The 25,495-nt window shown below is 44.5% G+C and overlaps 1 protein-coding gene across 1 annotated transcript in view; it reads right to left on the bottom strand.

Annotated features, from left to right (window-relative positions):
• The window catches only part of ATP9A (ATPase phospholipid transporting 9A (putative)), a 148,288-nt gene that overhangs the window by 74,426 nt on the left and 48,367 nt on the right, over positions 1-25,495 (bottom strand). The window contains exons 7-12 of the mRNA XM_073580616.1: positions 23,724-23,818; positions 20,937-21,017; positions 19,722-19,797; positions 17,536-17,612; positions 14,293-14,453; positions 6,161-6,303 (exon numbers count right to left, since the gene is read on the bottom strand). Of these exons, the coding sequence (XP_073436717.1) occupies positions 6,161-6,303; positions 14,293-14,453; positions 17,536-17,612; positions 19,722-19,797; positions 20,937-21,017; positions 23,724-23,818 (633 nt within the window). The remainder of the gene's footprint in view (positions 1-6,160; positions 6,304-14,292; positions 14,454-17,535; positions 17,613-19,721; positions 19,798-20,936; positions 21,018-23,723; positions 23,819-25,495) is intronic.

Consider the following 25,495-nt stretch of genomic DNA (forward strand, 5'->3'; position numbering starts at 1 on the left):
AACTTTTTCATCAACTTCTTCACCTTATTCATCTTCTTCTTCACCTTCTTCCTATTATTCTTTTTTTTTTACATTCTTCATATTCTTCTTATTCAGCTATTATTCTTCATATTTTACTTCTTCATCTTCTTCCTATTCTTCTTCTTCATCATATTCTTATTTGTGACAGGCATTCCTGTGGTTGTTATCTATAAAAGTTTGAAGATTACACCTTCCGTTCTGCCTGTCACAAAAGATTTACAACAGGATTTGTCCGCGTTCAGTTTGGCCTGCAGCAGCAGGCATTTTCCAGGGGCATCACGAGGAGGAACGGACTCACCCCCATACACTGCTTAGTCTTCTTCTGCTTATAATTTAGATAAAATCATTTGCTCTGATTTTTAGTCTTATGCTTAATGTTCTTCTGCTTTTGGTTTTTCTGCTTCTTCGTCTTCTGTCTCTTGTTGTTCTGCATCTTGGTGGTTGTCTTCATGTTCTTTGTCCTCTTGGTCATCTTCTTCAGGGTAATCTTTTCGGTCTTCTTCGGTGTGGTCTTCAGGGTCGTGGTCGTCGTCAGGGAGATCCAGAGTGAGATCCAAAAACCATTTCCACAAGCTCGAACTTGGAAAAGTAGCAGAAGGTACAAGAAGGCTGAGGAACTGCTGAGAACCAGCTGACTGTACTGGAACCCAGATGGTTAGCAGAAGGAACAAGAGCAAATGGAACTAGCGAGGACCAGCTGACGGTGCTGGAACCCGGAGGGGCAGCAGAAGGAACAAGAGCCAATGGCACAACCGTGGACCAGCTGACGGTGCTGGAACACGGTTACTAAGCAGGAGGTACCTGTGCTAGAAAGCACTGCCAAGGACCAGCAGACGTTGCTGGAACTCGGATACCGAGAAGGAGGCACCTAGGCCAAGGCACTGCCGAGAACCAGCTGACGGTGCTGGAACCCAGATGGGTAGCAGAAGGTACCCATGAAAAACAAAGTTGCAAGGCCGCGAGCCAGTCGCAGTTACCGAAACCCACAGTCCTACAGGGGGTGCATGTCCTATTGGCACTACGGAACCAGCCTTTATTACCAGAACCCACAGCCCACATAGGAAGCACCAAAACTGCAGGCACCATAGACTCGGCTAACCCAACCGCAACACGAGATGACAACGTATTGGTGGCAAAGTGATGTTGACACTACTCGGAAACAGCAGGCGTGCTGGACCCAGGCTGGGCAGGAGGGAGTACCCGTGCCAAAGACACTTATGAGCAGCAACTGGCGATGTTGGAGCCCAGGGTCAATCAGGGTGTAGGCTGAGGCCTAATTTCATCAAGTTTAATATCTGTTGTAGACTACTACTGATTTTAAACATGCTCCAACTAGGCCTCTGGCTCCACTCTGTCTCTAGTATTTACCCTGGCCTCCAACACCGCCAGTTGCTGCTCAGAAGTGGTGTCTGCACAATCAACACTTGTTCCTGTGTTACTGGGGTTCAGTAACGTCTGTTGATCCCCTGATGTGTGTCCGGCAATGTCTCCTGCTCTGTCCACATTCCCACCAATTATTTATTCTGGAAGAGGACTGGCAAATTCTGGCGAGATCCAGGCCTTGTTCATTTTCAGAAAAGTAAGCCGGTCAATGTTATCGGAGGATAGTCGCGTGCGACGGTCTGTTAGTACACCACCTGCGGCACTAAAGACGCGTTCCGATAATACACTGGCAGCAGGGCAGGCCAGCACCTCCAATTCATACTGGCTAAGATCTGGCCATGTATCCAGCTTAGAGACCCAAAACTTGAAGGGGGAAGAGCCGTCTGGGAGTATACTGACAGGGCAAGACATGCAGTCTGTCACCATCTGACGGAAACGTTGCCTCCTGCTGACTGGAGCCGTCTGTGATGGTGTAGACAATTGTGGCGGGCACACAAAACTTTGCCACATTTGGGCCATACTGGTCTTGCCTTGTGCTGAGGCGCTGCCTCTGCTCCCTCTTTGTGCAGAGCTTCCTCCACTGCCTCAACGCACAGAGCTGCTTTGTAAAGCACTAGCAGCACTGCTCTTGGGTGGAATGGAGAACATGATGGACTGCACCAGTGTGTCTTGGTACTCCCGCATTTTATGCTCCCGGTTCAACGGTGTTATGAGGCTTTGTAAGTTGTCCCGGTAGCGAGGATCTAGGAGTGTGTACACCCAATAATCAGCCGTGTTGAGAATGTGGGCGATGCGGCGGTCGTTTCTCCCGCACTGCAGCATGAAATAAACCATGTGCTGCAGACTCCCAACTGCCAAAGAAACGCTGTCCCCTGCTTGAGGCGTCATCTCTGCCTGCTCTGCATCACCCCACCCTCGCTGTACATACTGACTAGAGGATTGTGTACCTCCCTCCTCTGGAGAGATGTCTTCCTCCTCCATTGACTCCTCCTCACAAAGTGTCCCCTGCCTAGGCCTTTGTGAGGAACCACGTAGCGCAGACTGTCCAGAAGCAGATGGCATTTGGGACTCCTCATCCTCCACCTCTTCCAAAACCTCCTCCCTTAGTGCTTGCAGTGTTTTTTGAAGCAGGCAGATAAGGGGGACAGTCATGCTGACTAGTGCATCATCTGCACTCGCCATCCACGTGGAATCATCGAAGGTACGCAAAACGAGGCAGATGTCCTTCATAGAGGCCCACTCAGTGGTGCTGAAGTGTGACCGGCGCACAGTGCGACTTGTTTGCGCCTGATGCAGCTGGTACTCCATGACTGCTGCCTGCTGCTCACACAACTGCTCCAACGTATGTAACGTTGAATTCCACCTGGTGGGTAGGTCACATATGATGCGATGTTCCGGAAGGCGTAATCGGTGCTGCAGAGCAGCAAGGCGCGATCTTGCCGTGCTGGAACGCTGCAAGTGAGCGCACTCTATGCGGACCTTGTGCAGCAGTGCATCAAGATCCGGATAGTCCCTCAGAAAGCTCTGCACGACCAAGTTCAGCACATGTGCCAGACATGGGATGTGAGTGAGGTTGCCTAGGCCCAGAGCTGCCACCAGATTTCGGCCATTGTCACACACTACCAAGCCTGGCTGGAGATTCGCTGGCAGAAACCACACGTCGCTCTCCTGCTTGATGGCATTCCAGAACTCCTGCGCTGTGTGGCTTCAATTCCCCAAAGAAATTAATTTCAGTACGGCCTGTTGACGTTTGGCCACGGCTGTGCTCATATCGGTCGTAACAGGCTCCTGCAGCGCTGATTCTGAGGAACTGGAGTATGAGGAGGAGTCAATGTGTACAGACTGGATTCCTGCAATCCTTGGAGTTGGCAGAACACGTACAGCGCCACTCTCGAGATCTGTACCCGGCTCCACAACATTGACCCAATGGGCAGTGAGGGAAAGGTATCGTCCCTGTCCATGGTTACTGGTCCACGCATCGGTGGTCAGGTGGACCTTGCTACTGACGGAGTTTAGTAGCGCATGTTTAATTTTTCCCTCCACATGCTTTTGCAGGGCAGGGACGGCTTGCCTGCTGAAATAAAAGTGGCTGGGCACGGTGTATTGTGGGACTGCCAATGCCATGAAGTTCCGGAAGGTGTCAGTCTCCACCAGCCTGAATGAGAGCATTTCAAGGGCCAGTAATTTGGCAATGCCAGCATTCAGAGCCTGTGCTCGGGGATGGTTTGCAGAGTATGGCCACCTTTTCTCCCATGCCTGTGCTACCGATGGCTGTAGAGTGGCCTGGGAGTGTGAGGATGAACGGGAACGTGGTGCTGTGGGTGGAATGTCACTGGGTCTCTGGACAACAGTGCCAGAGGTTCTTCCATGGCGATCCTGTGAGGAAGCCGAACCAGCTGTGTGTGAGCTGGAGGAAGAAGCTACAACACGAGCTGAAGAGGTGGTAGGTGGTGCTGTAGGTTGGCCTACGTCTTCAGTGTGTCTCTGTAACTCCACCACGTGCTTGGTCCGCACATGTTTCCACATATTTGTGGTATTGAGGTTGCTGACATTTTTCCCCCTTTTGACTTTCTGATGACACAGCTTGCATTTGACAAAGCAAATATCATCTACAACGGTGTCAAAAAAGGACCACACACTGCAAGTCTTGGGAGCGCCCGTTTTGGCTTTTGGAAGAGGAATGCTCCTAAAGGGTGCCGAAGTGGAGGCTACAGGCAACCAAGTCTGCCTCCTCCCTCTCCCTCCTGTTTTGGCCATTCGGGGAATCTCTTCCTCAGAGCTGCTCCCACCACCTTCCTGTTCCTCACGCCATGATGGGTCAAGGACCTCATCATCTACACTCCCCTCTTCAAACACCTGCTTCTCCCGGGTAGTCTCGCCAGCACCGTACGCACCAGAAAGTGGCACCTGAGTCTCATCATCATCTGATGCGTACTGAGGTGTGCTGACCATAGGCACTGGCACACCCGCCTCTTCAGATTCAGAGGGACAAAGAAGTTGCGCATCACTGCATACTCCCTCTTCTTCACATTCTTGAATGCTGCTTGGCTGGCCCCCTCTTTCCAAGCCAACAGATTCAGAGAACAGAAGTAGAGACTGTGATGGCTCCTGTCCAGGGCTCTCTGACTGCCTGGGCACTTTGGCAGGTGGTGAAGAGACAGATGGTTGCTCTTCAGTGCTCTGGCCCTGAGAGGACGTGGAAGTCATTGACATCGATGCGTTAGCTGCCATCCATCCGACAATGGCTTCAATTTGTTCCTCCCGCAGCAGTGGGGTACGGCAAGGTCCTACAAAGCTGCGCATAAAGGACTGTTGCCTGCTAAAACTGGGGGATGCTGACTCACTGGTGCCCGCAGCAGGCACAGAATCCCCACGTCCTCTCCCTGCAGAATCCCCACGTCCTATCCCTGCTGAAACTCCACGCCCACGTGCCTTACTCCCTGCCTTCTTCATCTTGGTAGAATGATAAAGATAGGCAGAAAAGTACAAAAGGGGGGCTTAGTGTGCTTATTCCTGAACAGCTGCTAACAGGTATAAGAAACACTAATTTTATAAAGTGTGTGTGTGGACTACACTTTAATATGAGCTAATGTGGCCTACACAACAGTCAAATGGAGTGTTTGGTGAACTTTATTTTGTTTTTTGTTTTTTAAAAAAACAAAAAGGATGTGACCAAAGATTTGAAAGCAATAGTATCACAAACGTTTTGGAGCTATTACAATGCAGGAAGGTAACCTACAATGCAAAAGATGAGGCTCCAAAAAATAGGGTAATACTAATCTGGCTGCGGCTGAAGGGCACAAGCCAGAAAAAAGGCTCCTCTACCTACTCCTATATAGTGTTTGCAACCAACCAATGTAGATGGATACGGATGGATGCACACTAATAGAAGAAAGAAAAATGAGCTGCAATAAAAGAAATATGTGTGAGGCAGTGACACACGCTGAGCGGCCTACAACCAGACGTAGCTGTAGGACACACAACAGCGTGAGTTGCACTCACACACAGAGACCTCTCAGACAGCCGTGAACAGTGCAGAAAACTGGGCACTAGCACTGAAAGACTGCAGAGGCTCCGCTGTCTACTCCTATAGTGTTTGCAACCAACCAATGTAGATGGATACGGATGGATGCACAATAATAGGAGAATGAAAAATGAGCAGCAATAAAAGAAAAATATGCATGAGGCAGTGACGCACGCTGAGCGGCCTACAACCAGACGTGGTTGCAGGACACACTACTCAGCGTGAGCTGTACTCACACAGACCTTGCAGACAGCTGTGAACACTGCAGCAAGGCAAAAGAAAGCTACAGTGGTTGATTATGTAGCCTGGGTAAAGCACAATGTGATTTTGAAAATCGCTATCTCTAACTGTCCCTCACATTCTTGAACAGCACCCTGTCCCTAACTGAATTCACAGCAGAGTGAACCCGAAATGGCGGCTTTTATAGTGCATCATGACATCATTTCAGCAGCCAATCACAGCCATGCCATTAGTTAACATGCCTACATGCCTAACAGGATGTGCCCACACTTCTGAGGATTGTCATTGGCTGAATCAAATCAAACTGGCTCATAGCATTATGGGAACTTCCGATTCCGGTATTCGATATGCTAAAAGTATCGGAACTCAGTATCAGAATTCTGATGCCGTGAATATCGGCCGATACCCGATACTTGCGGTATCGGAATGCTCAACACTACTGCTGATCCATTACAGTCCGGTGGGATTTTACCCTTAGATCCTGGCTCCTACCTGTTTTGTCAGTCAATAGGTAGGAGATTCGTCCAAGCTGTTCCGGAATTGTACTGGATCGGACCACGGTTCCCGGGATCTTGGGGTCCCTGCGGATCATCCAGCTGTAGACAATTTTTCCCATGTCCAGATTGACCCGCAAACTGCAGGATGAAAAAGAGAAAAAAAAAGTCCAATATTGCTATAGCAAATTTCATGTCCTTAAACATACAATTATCTTTGATTTATAAATTGCCGATAAACGAATATTTCCTGAGCTGAATCGTAATAGGATGACATTTTTTCTAATTTTCAAATCTGGAGCTAGTGAGAAAAGAAATACACCGCGCTATGCTGGGAAATAAAGAATAAATAACTGAGTACTCACTTGTTAGTATATAAAAAATTGTGTGATAGTGGATATATAGCAGTATCCTGAGATTATTCACCTTGATACGGACGTGAAATGCCCCTCATTTGGATGCCAAAACTGCTAAATAAATAGTATAGGGTTAAAATAGAAATTAACTTATTGTTATATTTCAAAAGTGAAACAAATTAAACCAGGCTCTATACACTCACTTGAATATGTCAGCAAGATAAAATGTGCGCTGTAGATGAAACCATTGCTAGGCACTAAAATTGAAATGTCGCAGCCTGTTTCTAATAAAAAGCAATAAAATGATTGAAAAAATGAAACACCAGAATAGGGGAATGAAATAACTAATGGGAATGACCACTAAATGCTGACCTTACAACATGCCAAATTCAACAGGTAGGGTCAGAATGATTATCCTGTGCAGAACAGATAATGATGCAGGTGCTGCAAAATGAATGAGTATTGGTGACCGCTTTTGCCTGCTGGTTAAACGTGGTGCTTGAGTCTGGTGACCCTGAGGTGGTCACTTCAATCAGGCTCAGTCTGCTATATATTTACGGTCTGCACGCTAGGAGGCATAACCCTGATGGAGAGTAGCTATCTCTCGAAACGCGTTGGTTTTTGCCCCCTTTGAGCCACCGTCCTATCCTTAGTGTGACGTCACGTTAGCTCCGCCCCCACCACACGCCGACTCCCTCAGCGTTGCTCTCGGCCGGAGCGTGCGAGGCAGCGGCAGACTCTATCTCCTACTGCGTAGCAGCACCAGTAGCCCTCACGCTGAGCACCCAAGCCTGCCTCACGGAGCACTGGCCCTGCAAGTAAGTGCACCAGACTCAAGCACCCCGTTTCACCAGCAGGCACAAGCGGTCACCAATACTCATTCATTTTGCAGCACCTGCATCATTATCTGTTCTGCACAGGATAATCATTCTGACCCTACCTGTTGAATTTGGCATGTTGTAAGGTCAGCATTTAGTGGTCATTCCCATTAGTTATTTCATTCCCCTATTCTGGTGTTTCATTTTTTCAATCATTTTATTGCTTTTTATTAGAAACAGGCTGCGACATTTCAATTTTAGTGCCTAGCAATGGCTTCATCTACAGCGCGCATTTTATCTTGCTGACATATTCAAGTGAGTGTATAGAGCCTGGTTTAATTTGTTTCACTTTTGAAATATAACAATAGGTTCATTTCTATTTTAACCCTATACTATTTATTTAGCAGTTTTGGCATCCAAATGAGGGGCATTTCACGTCCGTAACAAGGTGAATAATCTCAGGATACTGCTATATATCCACTATCACACAATTTTTTATATACTAACAAGTGAGTACTCAGTTATTTATTCTTTATTTCCCAGCATAGCGCGGTGTATTTCTTTTCTCATTAGCTCCAGCTTTTTTAACCCCTTCACCCCCAAGGGTGGTTTGCACGTTCATGACCGGGCCAATTTTTACAATTCTGACCACTGTACCTTTATGAGGTCATAACTCTGGAACGCTTCTATGGATCCCGGTGATTCTGACACTGTTTTCTCGTGACATACTGTACTTCATGTTAGTGGTAAAATTTCATTCAAATAACTTGCGTTTATTTGTGAAAAAAATGGAAATTTGTCAAAAATTTTGAAAATTTCGCAATTTTCCAACTTTGAATTTTTATGCCCTTAAATCACAGAGATACGGGCACACAAAAAACTTGATAACTAACATTTCCCACATGTTTACTTTACATCAGCACAATTTTGGAACCAAAATTTTTTTTTGTTAGGAAGTTATAAGGGTTAAAAGTTGACCAGCGATTTCTCATTTTTACAACACCATTTTATTTTTAGGACCACATCACATTTGAAGCCACTTTGAGGGGTCTATATGATAGAAAATACCCAAAAGTGACACCATTCTAAAAACTGCACCCCTTAAGGTGCTCAAAACCACATTCAAGAAGTTTATTAACCCTTTAGGTGCGTCACAGGAATTTTTTTGAATATTTAAAAAAAAATGAACATTAAATTTATTTCACAAAAAAAATACTTCAGGTTCAATTTTTTTTATTTTACCAAGGGTAACAGGAGAAATTGGACTGCAAAGGTTATTGTGCAATTTGTCCTGAGTACGCTGATACCTGATTTGTGGGGGGAACCACTGTTTCGGCGCATGGCAGAGCTCAGAATGGAAGGAGCGCCGTTTGACTTTTTCAATGCAAAATTGGCTGGAATTCAGATCGGACGCCATGTCACGTTTGGAGAGTCCCTGATGTACCTAAACAGTGGAAACCCCCTACAAGTGACCCCATTTTGGAAACTAGACCCCCCAAGGAACTTATCTAGATAGTGGTGAGAACTTTGAACCCACAGGGGCTTTACAGAAGTTTATAACGTACAGCGGTACAATTAAAAAATCATATTTTTTCCACAAAAATGATCTTTTCACCCCAATTTTTATTTTCCCAAGGGTAACAGGACCCTAAAAGTTATTGTGCAATTTGTCCTGAGTATGCTGATACCCCACATGTGGGGGTAAACCACTATTTGGGCGCATGGCAGAGCTCGGAAGGGAAGCAGCGCCATTTGACGTTTTTGGCTGGAATTGAAATCGGACATCATGTCGCGATTGGAAAACCCCTGATGTACCAAAACAGTGGAAACCCCCCACAAATGACACCATTTTGGAAACTAGACCCCCTAAGGAACTTATCTAGATGTGTGGTGAGAACTTTGAACCCCCCAGGGCTTCACAGAAGTTTATAACATAAAGCCGTACAATTAAAAAATCATATTTTTTCCACAAAAATGATCTTTTCACCCTCAATTCTTATTTTTCCAAGGGTAACAGCACCCTAAAAGTTATTGTGCAATTTGTCCTGAGTACGCTGATACCCCACATGTGGGGGTAAACCACTATTTGGGCGCATGGCAGAGCTCGGGAGGGAAGCAGCGCCATTTGACATTTTTGGCTGGAATTGAGATCGGACACCATGTCGCGATTGGAAAACCCCTGATGTACCTAAACAGTGGAAACCCCCCACAAATGACACCATTTTGGAAACTAGACCCCCCAATGAACTTATCTAGATGTGTGGTGAGCACTTTGAACCCCCCAGTGCTTCACAGAAGTTTATAACGCCCGGGCGTGAAAATAAAAAATTCGTATTTTTTCCACAAACATGATCTTTTAGTCACCATTTTTTTTATTTTCCCAAGGGTAAAAGGAGAAATTGGACCCCAAAAGTTGTTGTCCAATTTGTCCTGAGTATTCTGATACCCCATATGTGGGAGAAAACTACTGTATGGGAACACGTCGGGGATCGGAAGGGAAGTAGTGACGTTTTGGAATGCAGACATTGATGGAATGGTCTGCGGGTGTCATGTTGCCTTTGGAGAGCCCCTAATGTACCTAAACAGTGGAAACGCCCCACAAATGACCCCATTTTGAAAACTAGACCCCCTAAGGAACTTATCTAGATGTGAGGTGAGCACTTTGAACCCCCAAGGGCTTCACAGAAGTTTATAATGCCAGGGCATGAAAATAAAAAAATCGTATTTTTTCCACAAACATGATCAATTATTCCCCAATTTTTTTATTTTCCCAAGGGTAACAGGAGAAATTGAACCCCAAAAGTTGTTGTCCAATTTGTCCTGATTAAGCTGACACCCCATATGTGGGAGAAAACTACTGTATGGACACACGTCGGGGCTCGGAAGGGAAGCAGTGCCATTTTGGAATGCAGACTTTGATGGAATGGTCTGCGGGTGTCATGTGCGTTTGGAGAGCCCCTGATGTACCTAAACTATTGAAACTCCCAACAGGTGACCCCATTTTGGACACTAGACCCCCCCACGGAACTTATCTAGATGTGTGGTGAGCACTTTGAACCCCCAAGTGCTTCACAGAAGTTTATAACGCTCGGACGTGAAAATAAAAAAATTTTTTCCACAAAAATGATATTTTTGCCCCCAATTTTTTATTTTCCTAAGGGTAACAGGAGAAATTGGACCCCAAAAATTGTTTTGCAATTTGTCCTGAGTAGGCTGACACCCTACATGTGGGGGTAAAACACTGTTTGGGCGCATGGCAGAGTTTGGAAGGGAAGGAGCACCATATGACTTTTTCAACTCAGAATGGGCTGGAATTGAGATCAGATGCAATGTTGCATTTGGAGAGCCCCTGATGTGCCCAAACAGTGGAAACCCCCAATTCTAACTCCAACCCGAACCCCAACACACCCCTAACCCTAATCTCAGCCCTAACCCAAGCCCTAACCCTAGCCCTAGCCCTAACCCTAATGGAAAAATGGAAATAAATACATTTTCTTAATTTTATTATTTTTCCCTAACTAAGGGGGTGATAACGGGGGGTTTGATTTACTATTTATGGCGGTTTTTATTTTTGGCAGCTGTCGCACGCTAAAAGACGCTTTTTATTGTAAAAATAGTTTTTGCATCACCACATATTGAGAGCTATAATTTTTCCGTATTTTCACCCACCGAGTCATGTGAGGTCTTATTTTTTGCGGGACGAGTTGACGTTTTTATTGGTACCATTTTCGGGCACGTGACATTTTTTGATCGCTTTTTATTCTGATTTTTGGGACGCTGAATGAACAAAAACCAGCGTTTCATGAATTTATTTTGGGGGGTGCGTTTACACCGTTCTGCGTGCGGTAAAATTGATAAAGCGGTTTTATTCTTCGGGTCAGTACGGTTACAGCGATACCTCATTTAGGTCTTTTTTTATGTTTTGTCGGTTTTATGCAATGAAAACTATTTTATATAAAAAATAATTATTTTTGCATCGCTTTATTCTGCGAGCTATAACTTTTTTATTTTTTCGCTGATGATGCTGTTTGGTGGCTCGTTTTTTGCGGGACAAGATGACGTTTTCAGCGGTACCATGGATATTTATATGCGTCTTTTTGATCGCGCGTTATTGCACTTTTTGTTTGGCGGTATGATAATAAATCATTTTTTGCTTCGTTTTTTATTTTTTAAGGGGTTCGCTAAAGGGGTTAACTAATGGGACAGTTTTATAGGGCGGGTCGTTACGGACGCGGCGATACCCAATATGTGTACTTTTATTGTTTTGGGTTTTTTTTATTTTCAAAAAATGAATTTATTGGGGAATATTTTTTTTTTTTTCACTAATTTATTCGGCGATTTTTTTTAAATTATTTTTACACTTTTTTTTTATTTTTTTTTTACTTTATTACATAGTCCCAGGTGGGACATCACTGTCCTGTGACAGATCGCTGATCTGTCACATCACAGATCACTGTGACAGATCAGCAATCTGTCACAGGCAGTGCACAAGGCTTCCTCATGCCTGCGCTTTGCAGGCACTGAGAAAGCCAGCTTCCTCCAGGCCCCCGAAGGCCCCCGTCGCCATCTTGGATCCGGGGGCCTGGAGGAAAGGAGCACCCCGCAGCAGCGCTGCACATTGCGCTGCCGTGGGGGGCTCAGGGAAGCACGGAGGGAGCCCCCTCCCTGCCGATGCTTCCCTTTAACTCCGGGTACACCGCGATCATGTTTGATTGCGGTGTGCAAGGGGTTAACGTGTCGGGGGCGGTCTGTGACCGCCCCTGACACATAGTGCCGGGTGTCAGCTGTGATAATCAGCTGACACCCGGCCGCGATCAGCGGCGCTCACCACGTGGGCGCCGCTGATCGCGCTAGACGTACTATCCCGTCCATGGGCATAGGGGCCCGGGTCCCATGGACGGGATAGTACGTCTGATGTCAGGAAGGGGTTAAACAGGTAATAGCACAGAGCCTGCTATCCACCAGCTGCATCTGGGAATTTCGGACCTTCCTTCTCTGTCCAAGTGGATTTGCGCCAGTGTGTTCATCTTATACTACTTAATTTTCAAATCTATTTTGCCTAAACTCCTCCTCATATTCAGGGTTGGGTAAAATTGCTGTTCAGAGAAGGATAGGTCAGTTTGAGTTAATCCCTTCAAAATAAATTTGCTAACTTGTAACGTGTCATCCGTGGTGGAACTACAAATCCCAGCATAAAAAAACATGCTCTGAATTTACTGTAAAGACCATAGGCATGGGCATAAAAAGAGGCCACTTTACCATCAAATTACAACATGTAATATTAAGTATTTTGGGCTTAAAATCATTTTTGCTATTGGGATTCTCGGTTTTCCTTTTACAAGCTGCACATTCAATTTTGATGTGGTTATAAGTCAACTGAGAAGAGCTCAGAAATATAAATAAGAGAATTACAAACTCCCCATCAGACCATATTGAACCAACTGATGGACTCTCAGTAAACTCATTCTGCAGCCAGCAATAGACAATGCAACACAGATGTTGTAGAAGGCAAATGGTACAACCTTTTTTTTATAACCTCGCCCACACCACTGATTGGCAGTTTTCTGCCTATGCACAGAGTACACAGAAAGTGGCCAGTCAGTGGTTGGGGTGGGGTTATATAAAGCTCATGAATATGGAGGACAACATGGCAGCAGGATTACTAGTCCTTTAGTGATAAAATCACTGTTTTATCAGTAAGAAATTATCAAAACTGCAGCATTTAAAGGGAATCTGTCACCCTTTTTTTCCCCTATTGGCTGCCGGCATAGACATCGTGGGGCTTATCTACAGCATTCTGTAATGCTGTAGATAAGCCTCCGATGTAACCTGAAAGAGAAGAAAAACACGTTATATTATACTCACCGAGGTGGGTGGTCCGGTCCGATGGGTGTTGTGGTCCGGTCCGGCACCTCCCTTCTTCATGCGATGACGTCCTCTTCTCCCGTCCTGAAATGGCTCCGGCGCAGGCGCATTGCTCTGCCCTGTTGAGGGCAGAGCAGAATTCTGCAGTGCGCAGTCGCCAGACCTCTCCCGACGCCTGCGCACTGCAGGACTCTGCTCTGCCCTCAACAGGACAGAGCAGTGCGCCTGCGCCGGAGCCATTTCAGGACGGGAGAAGAGGACTTCATCGCATGAAGAAGGGAGGTGCCGGACCGGACTGCAACACCCATCGGACCGGACCGCGCACCTCTGTGAGTATAATATAACGTGTTTTTCTTCTCTTTCAGATTACATCGGAGGCTTATGTACAGCATTACAGAATGCTGTAGGTAAGCCCCCGATGTCTATGCCGGCAGGTGAAAGGCCAAAAAAAGGGTGACAGATTCCCTTTAAAGGGCTATTCCCAGCTCCAATATCCTCAATATCCTATTACAATGTGTAGTAGGTGTAATATAATAATATTAGCAAATACCTCCAATTAGAAATCTAGTATAGTTTTTCTGATTTGCTGTGTCTCTGTCCTCAAGTGCAGACATCGCAGGACCTTGGTATCCATGGTTATGACCACTGATAGTGACAGTTAGCTAGTTGCTAGTGGTTATAACCATGGATACCTAAGGTCCTGCAATGCCTGCACATGAGGACAGACACAGTGAATCAGAAAAACTATACTAGATTTCTAATTGGAGGTATTTGCTAATATTATTATTATTACACCTACTACACATTGGGATAGGACCTTGGAGATGGGAATACCTCTTTAAGTGACACTTCTAGAATCAGGGATTCTTCCCCTACATTTTGCTGCTCTCAGATTAAGTGGGAAAAAAAAAATCTGGTGACAGATTCTTTTTAAGTTCTGGCACGTTTTCAAAACCCAAAAAATAGTAAACCAGCATGACGTGACTCTACAGGACACAAATGCCACAACCTTGCACTGTGGATCTATGTGCTGGCATTTTGCGACTTGTAGGATCTAATGGAAAAGAATGGTCGAACAATTAACCCCTCACCTGATGGGAATGATGTTGGAGAAGAGGAGCAGGAAGCGGATGATCTGTAGATACCAACGGCCAGCAAAATGCTGGAGAGACACCATGACCAGAGAGACGACCACCAGGGCGCTGAACAAGATCTTTGTCAGGCAATTCACTTCCAGGTCAAAGAGACCTATCTGCAGCAGAGAATATAGATACGGCTCACAGGCATGTTCACACCAAGTTGAGACGCTGCATTTTTCCTGCCAACAGTCTGTTTTATTTTTTGTTGCAGAAAAATCTGCTGCAAATATTAAACATGCGCGCACATAGTCTTATGGTGCCAGGAAAGTGGAGGAGATTTTCGTCCACACGCAGCGTAAAAATATCTGCACATTCCGCACCAAAATTGATTTGCGACATGTCCATGTGTGTTTTCCCTGCAGATTTCACCCTTTGCATGAAATGTAGATTTTTTTCCAGCTCTGGTCTAATGCTGATGTACCCCAAAACAAGCCAGGATGGTCAGCAACTAGTCCAGTGATGCAGATGTCATACATTAATGCTCCATTGATCGTTCATTCCTTAAAGGTGTATTTCCATCTCCAAGATCCTGTCCCAGAATGTAGTAGGTGTAATAATAATAATGCTAGCAAATACCTCCAATTAGAAATGTAGTATAGTTCTTCTGATAAGCTATGTCACATACCTCATGTGCAGGGCACTGGAGTAGCCTAGGAATCTATGGTTACATCTCTCATATAGTGAGTTAACTAGTTGTTTGTGGTCGTAACCATGGATACATAAGCTACTGCAATGCCCTGCACATGGGGTAAGCCACATAGCAAATCAGAAGAACTATACTACATTTCTAATTGGTGTCATTTGCTATTATTATCATACCTACTACATATTGGAATATGATCTTGGAGATGGGAATACCCCTTTAACTGAGTGAACAATGTCAACGTCAACAGCGCAGCTCTGTCGACAGGGTGTGACTGTGGAATGATCGCATTTACGCAGTGGGGAGCTGGCTGTCAATCAGCATGATGTAGACAGTCACGCCCCGTTGAGCAGAAGAGAAGGAGCTGCTCTGTTGACGTGACGCCAGCAGAAGTCACTAAATCACTGCCAGGAGCAGTCTGCCCTGGGCAGAGCAGGTAGATAGTTAGCAACTACCCACTTGTTATTTCTTAGGCCCATAGTAAAAAATTAACATAGTACAGGATAACGGCCTTAAAAAAAGGTTGTCTGCTACTGGACATTCCCTTATCAATGACCCCAGATTGCTGGAAAAAGCAAAAAAAATTCTATACTTCCCTACCAGACTAGTGCAGCAGCCCTGTGTCCCCAGCTGGTCTCCTGATATAAACAAAGTCACGAAACTGCTGCAGTCAATCAGTAGCTACTGATTGTTTGCAGCCCTAATATTTGTGTCCAAGCAGAATAACATTGATTATTGCACTCGGATGGAATCAGTGGCAACTTATTGGCTGCAGTGGCCACATGACATGTAGCCCAAAGATCAACAGGGAACACAGATTGAGAACAGAGCAGCAGTTCTGTTCTCGAAAGTACTGTGACATGCAAAAGTTTTGGCACCCCTGGTCAAAATTACTGTTATTGTGAACAGCTAAGCAAGTTGAAGATGAAATGATCTCTAACAGGCCTAAAGTTAAAGCGGAAACATTGCTATGTATTTTAGACTAATATATATATATTTTTTTTTATTATTATTATTTTTTTCATCTTTTACATCTTAAAAATTAGAAAAAGGAAGATGGGCTGATGCAAAAGTTAAGGCACCCTTGGAGATTTGTCTGTTAAGATAACTTTGGTCAAGGTTTCAGACCTTAATTAGCCTGTTAAGGTTAAAGTTTTTTCACTATTATTGTTAGGAAAGGCCAGGAGATGCAAATTTCCCATCTTTATAAAAACCCAGCCTCCTTTAACCTTGTGCCAAAAAACAGCAGCCACGGGACCTTCTAACTAGCTGCCTAGCACTCTGAAAATGAAAATGATGGAGGCCCACAAAGCTGGAGAAGGCTATAAGAAAATAGCAAAGTATTTTCAAGTTGCCCTTTCCTCAGTTTGAAATGTAATTAAGAAATGGCATTTAACAAGAACAATGGAGGTCAAGATAAGGTCTGGAAGACCAAGCACAGTGAGAACTTCTTGGAGGATCACTAGAGAGGCAAATCAGAACATCCGCTTGAGTGCAAAATACTGTCAAAAAGATTTAGCAGACACTGGAGTTGTGGTACATTATTCTACTGTTCAGACACACCCGCACAAATATGGCCTTCATTGAAGAGTCATCAGAAAAACCCTCTCCAGCATCCTCACCATAAAAGTTATAAAAAAAAAAAAAAAGCTAAACAAGCTTGATGCATTTTGGAAACAAGTCCTGTGGACTAATGAGGTTAAAATGGAACTCTTTGGCCACAATCATCAAAGCTATGTGTGGAGAAAAAAGGGCAGAGAATTTCTGGAGAAGAACATCTCGCCAACCATTAAGCATGGTGGTGTATCAATCATGCTTTGGGGTTGTGTTGCAGCCAATGGCACAGGGAATATTTCACGAGTAGAAGGAAGCATGGATTCCGTGAAATTTCATCAAATTGTTGATAACACCATCTGTAGAAAAGCTGAAGATGAAAAGAGAATTGCTTCTACAAATGGATAATGATACTAAACATATGTCAAAATCCACAATAGACTGTTTTATGAATGAATGTTTTACAATGACCCTCACAGTCCACTAATCTGAACATCATAGCAAACCTGAGGCTAGATCTCAAAATAGCAATGCATGCAAGATGGTCCAGGAATCTCACAGAACTGGAAGACTTTTCAAAAGAACAATGGATGAAAATCTCTCAAACAAGAATTGAAAGACTTGTCTGGCTTCAAAAGCTGTGAAACTTTCAAAAGGGGGTGCTACTAGGTACTAACCATGCAGGGTGCCCAAACATGTACATTGGCCCAGTTTCCTTTTTGTAAGTTTTAAAATGTAAAAGATGTCAATATATTTTTTTGCCTAAAATACAAAGAAAAGGTGTCATCTTTACCTTTAGGCCTTTCAGAGATCATTTCATCTTCAATTTTCTTAACTGTTCACAATAACAGTAATTTTGACCAGGGGTGCCCAAACTTTTACATGCCACTGTTTTGATAAGGGGTTGTATTGGACTGATGCTCAACCACAATTACTGCCTGCAAATACAGAAGCCCAAACACTTTCTTAGATGTCCATTTTACCCAATGAACCTGTACCTTACTGCGAGGATTAGAGGTGTTCATCACACTGCGCTGCTCCCGGCCAGTATATATAACCACTCCGACCACAGTCCCTGCAGCAAAGAACACAGTGTATACGTAACCACAACATCTATATGATGAACATGTCATTTACAGCCTGGAATCTGCAGACAAATATGAAGGAAATAAAGGAATCTGATCTTAACCCCTTTAAAGGGCTCGGAAATTTTTCGGTTTTGCGCTCTCATTTTTTCCTTGCCTTCTTCCAAGAGCCATAACTGTTCTTATTTTTCAATTGACATAGGCTTGTTTTTTGGGGGACATGATGTAGTTTTGAATGGCACCATTCTTTTTACCATACAATGTATTGAAAAACAGCAACAAAAATCCAAGTGTGATGAAACGCCAAAAAAAAAAAAAGTAGCAATTTTGCTATTTTGAGGTGGATTGGTGTTGTTTTTACGGCGTTCGTTGTGTGGAAAAAAATAAATATAATTACGGCAATATCAAAGAAGCATCGATTTCAATGATGAAAACAAACTCAGGATCCCGGTATGTTTTGCTCACAGAGGATTGCCTACACTAAATAGAATTGTACTAAACAATAAAACTAAAAAACTTCGGCCTCATTCAGACATAAGTGATTTTTCACGTACGCCACAAAAGTGGCCCAGTGTTTTTCATCAGATATTCATCAGTTTTTACCAGCAAAGTGGCATCAGTTATATATACAATACTTACAAATACTGATGGAAAATACTGACCAATACTGAACGTGTGAACATAGCCTTAAAACTTGATTGGTACACTTTTTAGGCCCTTAAAATTCTTTGCAGATCGCCAGGGGTCCTGGATCCTGAAGTTCCCACCAATCGCTCCAAATAACTGCTCAGAAGAGCACAGCTCTTGGAGGTAAAAGTGTGATCAATGAGGGTCTCAGGTCCTGGACCACCACCAATCTTAAACAAATTTAAAGAGCGTGTCACAAAAGTCTGCAGTCACTGCCACCTGTCAATTTCCGAACGAGCAGCCATGTGAATGCATGTAGACGTTCTGCATATTTGCGGTCACATGCCGACTAGACGTGCTCTCAATACAAGTGCATTGAGAGAAGCCGGAAACATCTAGTTGGCATGTGATAGCAGATATGCAAACTGGCCGCTCACATCGGGAACACCGGGGAATCCTGATAGCGTGCGCACCACACACTGTCACGATTTAGAAGCCTCTAGTCACATAATGTGACTGCAGACTTTTGTGTCTATCCTGGACAACCCCATTACGGCCACTTTCACACTTCAGGCTTTCGGTATCCAGCATGGTGCGGTGAAAAACCGGACTGCCGGATCCGGCCGCCTGTTACGACCAGATCCGGCTTTTTCCCCGTGCTGTTTCATTGGTGCTGCATTGCGCCGGATGGCAATGCGGCGCGTCCGGTTCTTTCCGGATCCGGAGAAAATAGCCGGTCCGGCGTCTGGAAAAAACGTTGCATGCAACGTTTTTTCCCAACGCCGGACCGGTTTTTCGCACTGCGCATGCCCGGAAACCTTCTCTGCCAGGAATATATCCGGCAGAAAGAAGGATCCGGTGTCTGCGTTTGCGGCCGGATCCGGTAGTCCGGTTTTTCGCCGCACCATGCCGGATACCGAAAGCCTGAAGTGTGAAAGCGGCCTAAGAGCCTAAAAAAAGACTGAAATACAAAGCACATTAGAAAGTGTCTTGCATGGTCATTACACAATGTTTAACCCTTGAAGAGCTATTTATGGAATATCCACAGATCTGTACAGAGGGGTCTCAGATGGGAATCGTATATATAGTATTTAAGCACTAAGTTATTCGGAGCCCCCAACACTTGAGCCTCACTGTCCGGCTCCCCTGGTACATCGGCAGCGATCATGCCTTTCATTAAACTGCTCAGGAAGAGCCATTCATTATCTGATGTCATAAGTTGTGTTTCCTGGCAGATGAAAGATGAAGGAACTCAACGTCACAAATGACTTGAGGATCATTTATGGAACGCCCTGGGGTGACTACATGTCAGTTCTCCTCTCTTGTGGTGTCACAAATGCCAGAAAAAAACACAAAAAAACAACTAATTTGGGGACTAATTTTCTCAATGACAGACTCAATTATTATCAATTACAGACAAATTAATGAGGGATTAAATTGTTAACATGCAGAAGGAGAATGTTTATCTTTACCAGAAGCAATGACCGTGCTGGCCCACAACGTGTTCTCAATGCTTAAGCTTTCATTTATTGGGGGGTCACTGTCCTCCTGTGAGAGAGAAAGAGAACATGAGAACTATGGGCAGATGATCAATGTATTTATTCCAGTCCTTCTGGCCCTAAATTCATCATTTTTTGCCAAAATTCTGGAGGAAAATTGTTGGAAATGTCATAAAATTTTTGTGCAAAAACATTCCAATTTTGGCATTTTTTGCACAAATTTCAAACATGTATTACATTAGCGGGCAATGGCGAATGCCTCGTAATGAATTTGGCAAACTGTTCATCAAGAGTGGTATACAAAGGGTCAGTCTTTATTAAATGGTACTTTTGTTTTTATAGTTACATAGGTTGGGGGGGGGGGGGGAAACTATGTCCATGTTGTTGGACCTTCAGCAGGCACGACGGCATCGCCAGATTGTGTCTGGTGAATAGAGCCTCAACCCTCACATAGTACAGACTGGAGCAGAGCAACAGGGGAACAGGGTTTGGGCAGGGTTTTATTTATTTTTTCATGTTGTGGGGGGAAATTGTGGGGTTACAACATGTGGGGAGGGGTCTCACAATGTATGGAGGACCTATGAGGGCGATGATACTACTTGCCATGAGGGTCACCATGCTGTGTGGAGAGCTGTGGGGCCACCATACTGAGTAGGTGAACAAGGGGGATTTCATACCGAGTAGGGGCAATTTAGGGACAACATACTTTATGTATGAGGGGCACTGTGGGTGCAAATTGTGCGCGGGTATCATTCTGTGTGTGAGGAGCATTTTTATTGGCATAATTCTCTAAGGGAGTCATGAAAGGGGTATTGTAGTAGGTGAGAACACAAAGGGGCTACATTAAGGGTATAATTACTGTGTAGGTGCCACAATAAATGCCATTATCCCTTGCCTATAAAAGTTGGGAGGAGTCCTATGACTAACTATGCGACGTGACCCTGTTGAATATTTTTTATGGGGGCAAGGGGGAAAAAAAGGCAGGTCGGAGGCCCAAATAGGACTTTTGCACTGGAGCCCCATGATCTCTACGTATGCTTCTACCCAGCACTGACAGGGGCGTTACTAAAATTGATAGGGCTCCATACTAAAGACAGTAATGGGCAGAAGCATAACCATACTGAGCAGCAACCGGAGGATCCATAGTAATGGCGGGATGTCACAAACCAGATCACCACCACTACTCACCCGGGTGAAGGTTCCTGCAAAATTATGGATGTCGATATTGGGTTCTTCTGCATATACATAGGCTCTAATCTGGAGCAAGTCCTGAGAGATAACAAGAAATATCACATTACAGAGCATTTATCACCAGTGTAACAATGGTGCACTTCACGTCAGTCAACGAGCAGTCGTTAAAAAAAAAAAAAACAATATGAAGGCCGACCTAATCTATAGCTAACATATGTACGGCTATTTCAGTCTCAGTGCCCAAAGTAAGCTGTAAAGGTGAAACATCTGGACGCCCCAAGGACACGGACTGATGACTGTCAGATGAAGTGGGTGAACGCTGCAGCTATAACCATAATATGCAATCAATGGGTCAGTGCACCACTGAATAAATCAGAGGACGGGCAAATGATAAGTGATAGACGCCGAGGTTGGAGATATCAATTAATAAGAATGTTCAATAATGATCACCATTGTACCAGTTACATACACCTACTGGAAGAGCAATGGAAAATTTCCACATCAAATCCAGAGGACGACGCAGGAAAAACAAAGCAGAATCAGTAAAATACTGGTGATTAAAAAAAACCAAATCAGGTTTGCTCGCCTTCCCAATCTTCTGCCGTACCCTTGGTAATGCTAGCATGGTCCCTAGGGTATCAGCATCCTTACCTCGAGCTATTATGTACTAACACAACATGTTGTGAAGATGCTGCAGATTCAAAAATTCACACTGCGGGTCAAATACTGCATGGAAAATGCCAATGTTATGTGAATAAGATTTGATTACAGTCTACCACTGATACATTACTCCATTTCATTGCAGTTTTTCGATCTGAAAATCCAGACAGAAAATTCTGAGTTTATTTAATTATTTATTTTGCTCACTTATACAGTACCCATCAGTAAGTTTTTGGAGTGTGGGAGGAAACCAGAGTACTCAGAGGAAACCCATACTAACACGTAGAGAATATACAAACTGCTTGCAGATGTTGTCCTTGGTGGGATTTGAATCCAAGACCCCAGCACTGCAAGGCTAAAGTGCCAACCATTGTGCTGCGGTACACACTGTATTATACTCCACAGCTGCACTAACTATTGTTCTGGTGCAGTCACTGTGTACATAATATTACATTACTTATCCTGTACTGATCCTGAGTTACATCCTGTATTATACCCCAGAGCTGCACTCACTATTCTGCTGGTGGAGTGACTGTGTACATACATTACATTACTTATCCTGTACTGATCCTGAGTTACATCCTGTATTATACCCCAGAGCTGCACTCACTATTCTGCTGGTGGAGTGACTGTGTACATACATTACATTACTTATCCTGTACTGATCCTGAGTTACATCCTGTATTATACCCCAGAGCTGCACTCACTATTCTGCTGGTGGAGTGACTGTGTACATACATTACATTACTTATTCTGTACTGATCCTGAGTTACATCCTGTATTATACTCCAGAGCTGCACTCACTATTCTGCTGGTGGAGTCACTGTGTACATACATTACATTACTTATCCTGCACTGATCCTGAGTTACATCCTGTATTATACTCCAGAGCTGCACTCACTATTCTGCTGGTGGAGTCACTGTGCACATACATTACATTACTTATCCTGTACTGATCCTGAGTTACATCCTGTATTATACTCCAGAGCTGCACTCACTATTCTGCTGGTGCAGTCACTGTGTAAATACATTACTTATCCTGTACTGATCCTGAGTTACATCCTGTATTATACTCCAGAGCTGCAGTCACTATTCTTCTGGTGGAGTCACTGTGCACATACATTACATTACTTATCCTGTACTGATCCTGAGTTACATCCTGTATTATACTCCAGAGCTGCACTCACTATTCTGCTGGTGGAGTCACTGTGTACATACATTACATTACTTATCCTGCACTGATCCTGAGTTACAGCCTGTATTATACTCCAGAGCTGCACTCACTATTCTGCTGGTGGAGTCACTGTGCACATACATTACATTACTTATCCTGTACTGATCCTGAGTTACATCCTGTATTATACTCCAGAGCTGCACTCACTATTCTGCTGGTGGAGTCACTGCGCACATACATTACATTACTTATCCTGTAGTGATCCTGAGTTACATCCTGTATTATACTCCAGAGCTGCACTCACTATTCTGCTGGTGCAGTCACTGTGTAAATACATTACTTATCCTGTACTGATCCTGAGTTACATCCTGTATTATACTCCAGAGCTGCAGTCACTATTCTTCTGGTGGAGTCACTGTGCACATACATTACATTACTTATCCTGTACTGATCCTGAGTTACATCCTGTATTATACTCCAGAGCTGCACTCACTATTCTTCTGGTGGAGTCACTGTGCACATACATTACATTACTTATCCTGTACTGATCCTGAGTTACATCCTGTATTATACTCCAGAGCTGCACTCACTATTCAGCTGGTGCAGTCACTGTGTACATACATTACTTATCCTGTACTGATCCGGAGTTACATCCTGTATTATACTCCAGAGCTGCACTCACTATTCTGCTGGTGGAGTCACTGTGAACATACATTACATAACTTACCCTGTACTGATCCTGAGTTACATCCTGTATTATACCCCAGAGCTGCACTCACTATTCTGCCAGTGGAATCACTGAAAATCTTAGAATTCATCAACTAATATCAGATAAAAAAAAATTAGCTTACTAAAATATTAATTTTTCTCACAAATTTAGAGCAAAAGTTAGTGGTGCTCAAAATGCGTGGGAACCACCACATCCACATGTAAGTACAGGGGTGACTTACCGCTGCTGTGGGCAGCCTCTGCGTGCAGGACACCGGCAGCCGCAGTTTCCAGTCTGTCTCGCCGTCAAGCTGATCAGTGCGCAGAAAGCAAGACCCTGAGGAAACAGGATTTCCAGTTTAGCAAAAACTCCTCTTACATCTGTGATGCCTTTTTGCAATAGGCCCCGGGGACACACACACTACGGCGTTGCCCAGAGATTCATTATTGGTTTCTACTTGGATTTATACTTTAGGCAACAGAAACTAAGTGAATATTGATGCATATTCCTTATCTGCACATAAAATAAAGGCTCCACATACATTAGGAATGTCGCAATTGAGCTCCCTACACACATTGGATAACATCAGACAGATGATCCTTTGGCTGACATCTAGCTTTCCCGACTCCCCTGTTGGCTCATCACGGGACGGCACATGACAATCATCAGGTCGGGTCCTTCTCTCCTCTAGTATCATCTGTCGGGAAGAGTCATGAGACCCCCGCGCGCATTAGACTGTGAACCGATCGTGACGGGTAAAGGTGGGGGCTCGGCGCGTAATGAGTGTGGGGACATAACTCTAAAGTATCCATCAAGGATTCCTAAAATAAAATCAGAAAAACACTGCAACAAGTGGAAGTCACATTTCATTGCTGCTTGGATAAAAATGAATGCAGAAGTCTTTTCCATAAATATAAGGTAGAAAACCATAAATCCAAGCGACAAAAGTGCCCTTATTACTGTAAAAAGGGGAAAAAAGAGGTCAGACTTATTTCCTCATCCGTATTAGAGCCACAATTACTGTCCTAATTGTAGGTCTTTTGACCTGAACTGCAAGCATCACAGTCGTGCATTCAGGCCAGGAAATATGTCTGAACTATGCCTGGGAAAATGTGGCTACAATATGGCTACGTAAGGCTTTCCTAAAGCTTCCCATACACTTTGGATTTTGATAGATCCCACTGACCACAGCTTGGTCCTTTGGGTTCCCATCATGATGTTGACCATTTTACCAGAAAAAAAACTGTTTATAATTAGACCTAAGGGGTAACGTTTCTCTGTGTGGAGATATGCACATTGTCTCTTTAGAGAGGAAGAGAACTAAGGGTACTGTTACACCTAGCGATGCACCAGCGATCCCGACCAGCGATATGACGCGGTCAGGATCGCTGGTACATCGCTAAGTGGTCGCTAGTGAGCTGCCACACAGGCAGATCTCACCAGCGACATCGCTGGGGACGGGGGTCGCTACTTACCTGTCAGACGCGGCGATCCTGCGTCCTCCCGCCCGGCTCCACGCGTCGCTCGTCGTCACAGCAGGAAGCGCCGCAGGAAGCTGACGACGAGAAACAGTCCAGCCTGTTCTCGCGCGATCAGCGATAACCAGCGGGGGAGCGGGTCGGAGGTAAGTATCACATGCAGCGATATCGCTAGCAATATCGCTGCAACGTCACAAAATCGGTGACTTTACAGCGATATTGCTAGCGATATCGCAGTGTGTAACGGGGGCTTAACACTCTAGCGCCACCTTTGGCTGGGTGAGAGGTGTCTGACCAGGATCCAAGGGGTAACGTTTCTCCTTGTGGAGAGTGGCATGTCAAGGTTACAGGGTTGATATTGACTTTTAAGATTGCTGCTTCCTATAGGTGGCACAAAAGATCTAGCCCTCTTCCTCTCCGAAGAGACAAGTTGCATACTGTATTTCTCAAAGGAGCAATGCAAGGCATAAAAGTCTCCTCACCTTGGCATGTCAGGCTTGGATCTACGTGGAGAGTAACATGCCTGACATTCCAG

Source organism: Dendrobates tinctorius, unplaced genomic scaffold (assembly GCF_039654945.1).
Source record: "Dendrobates tinctorius isolate UK_male_01 unplaced genomic scaffold, ASM3965494v1 ptg000065l, whole genome shotgun sequence".
Lineage (NCBI taxonomy): Eukaryota > Metazoa > Chordata > Amphibia > Anura > Dendrobatidae > Dendrobates > Dendrobates tinctorius.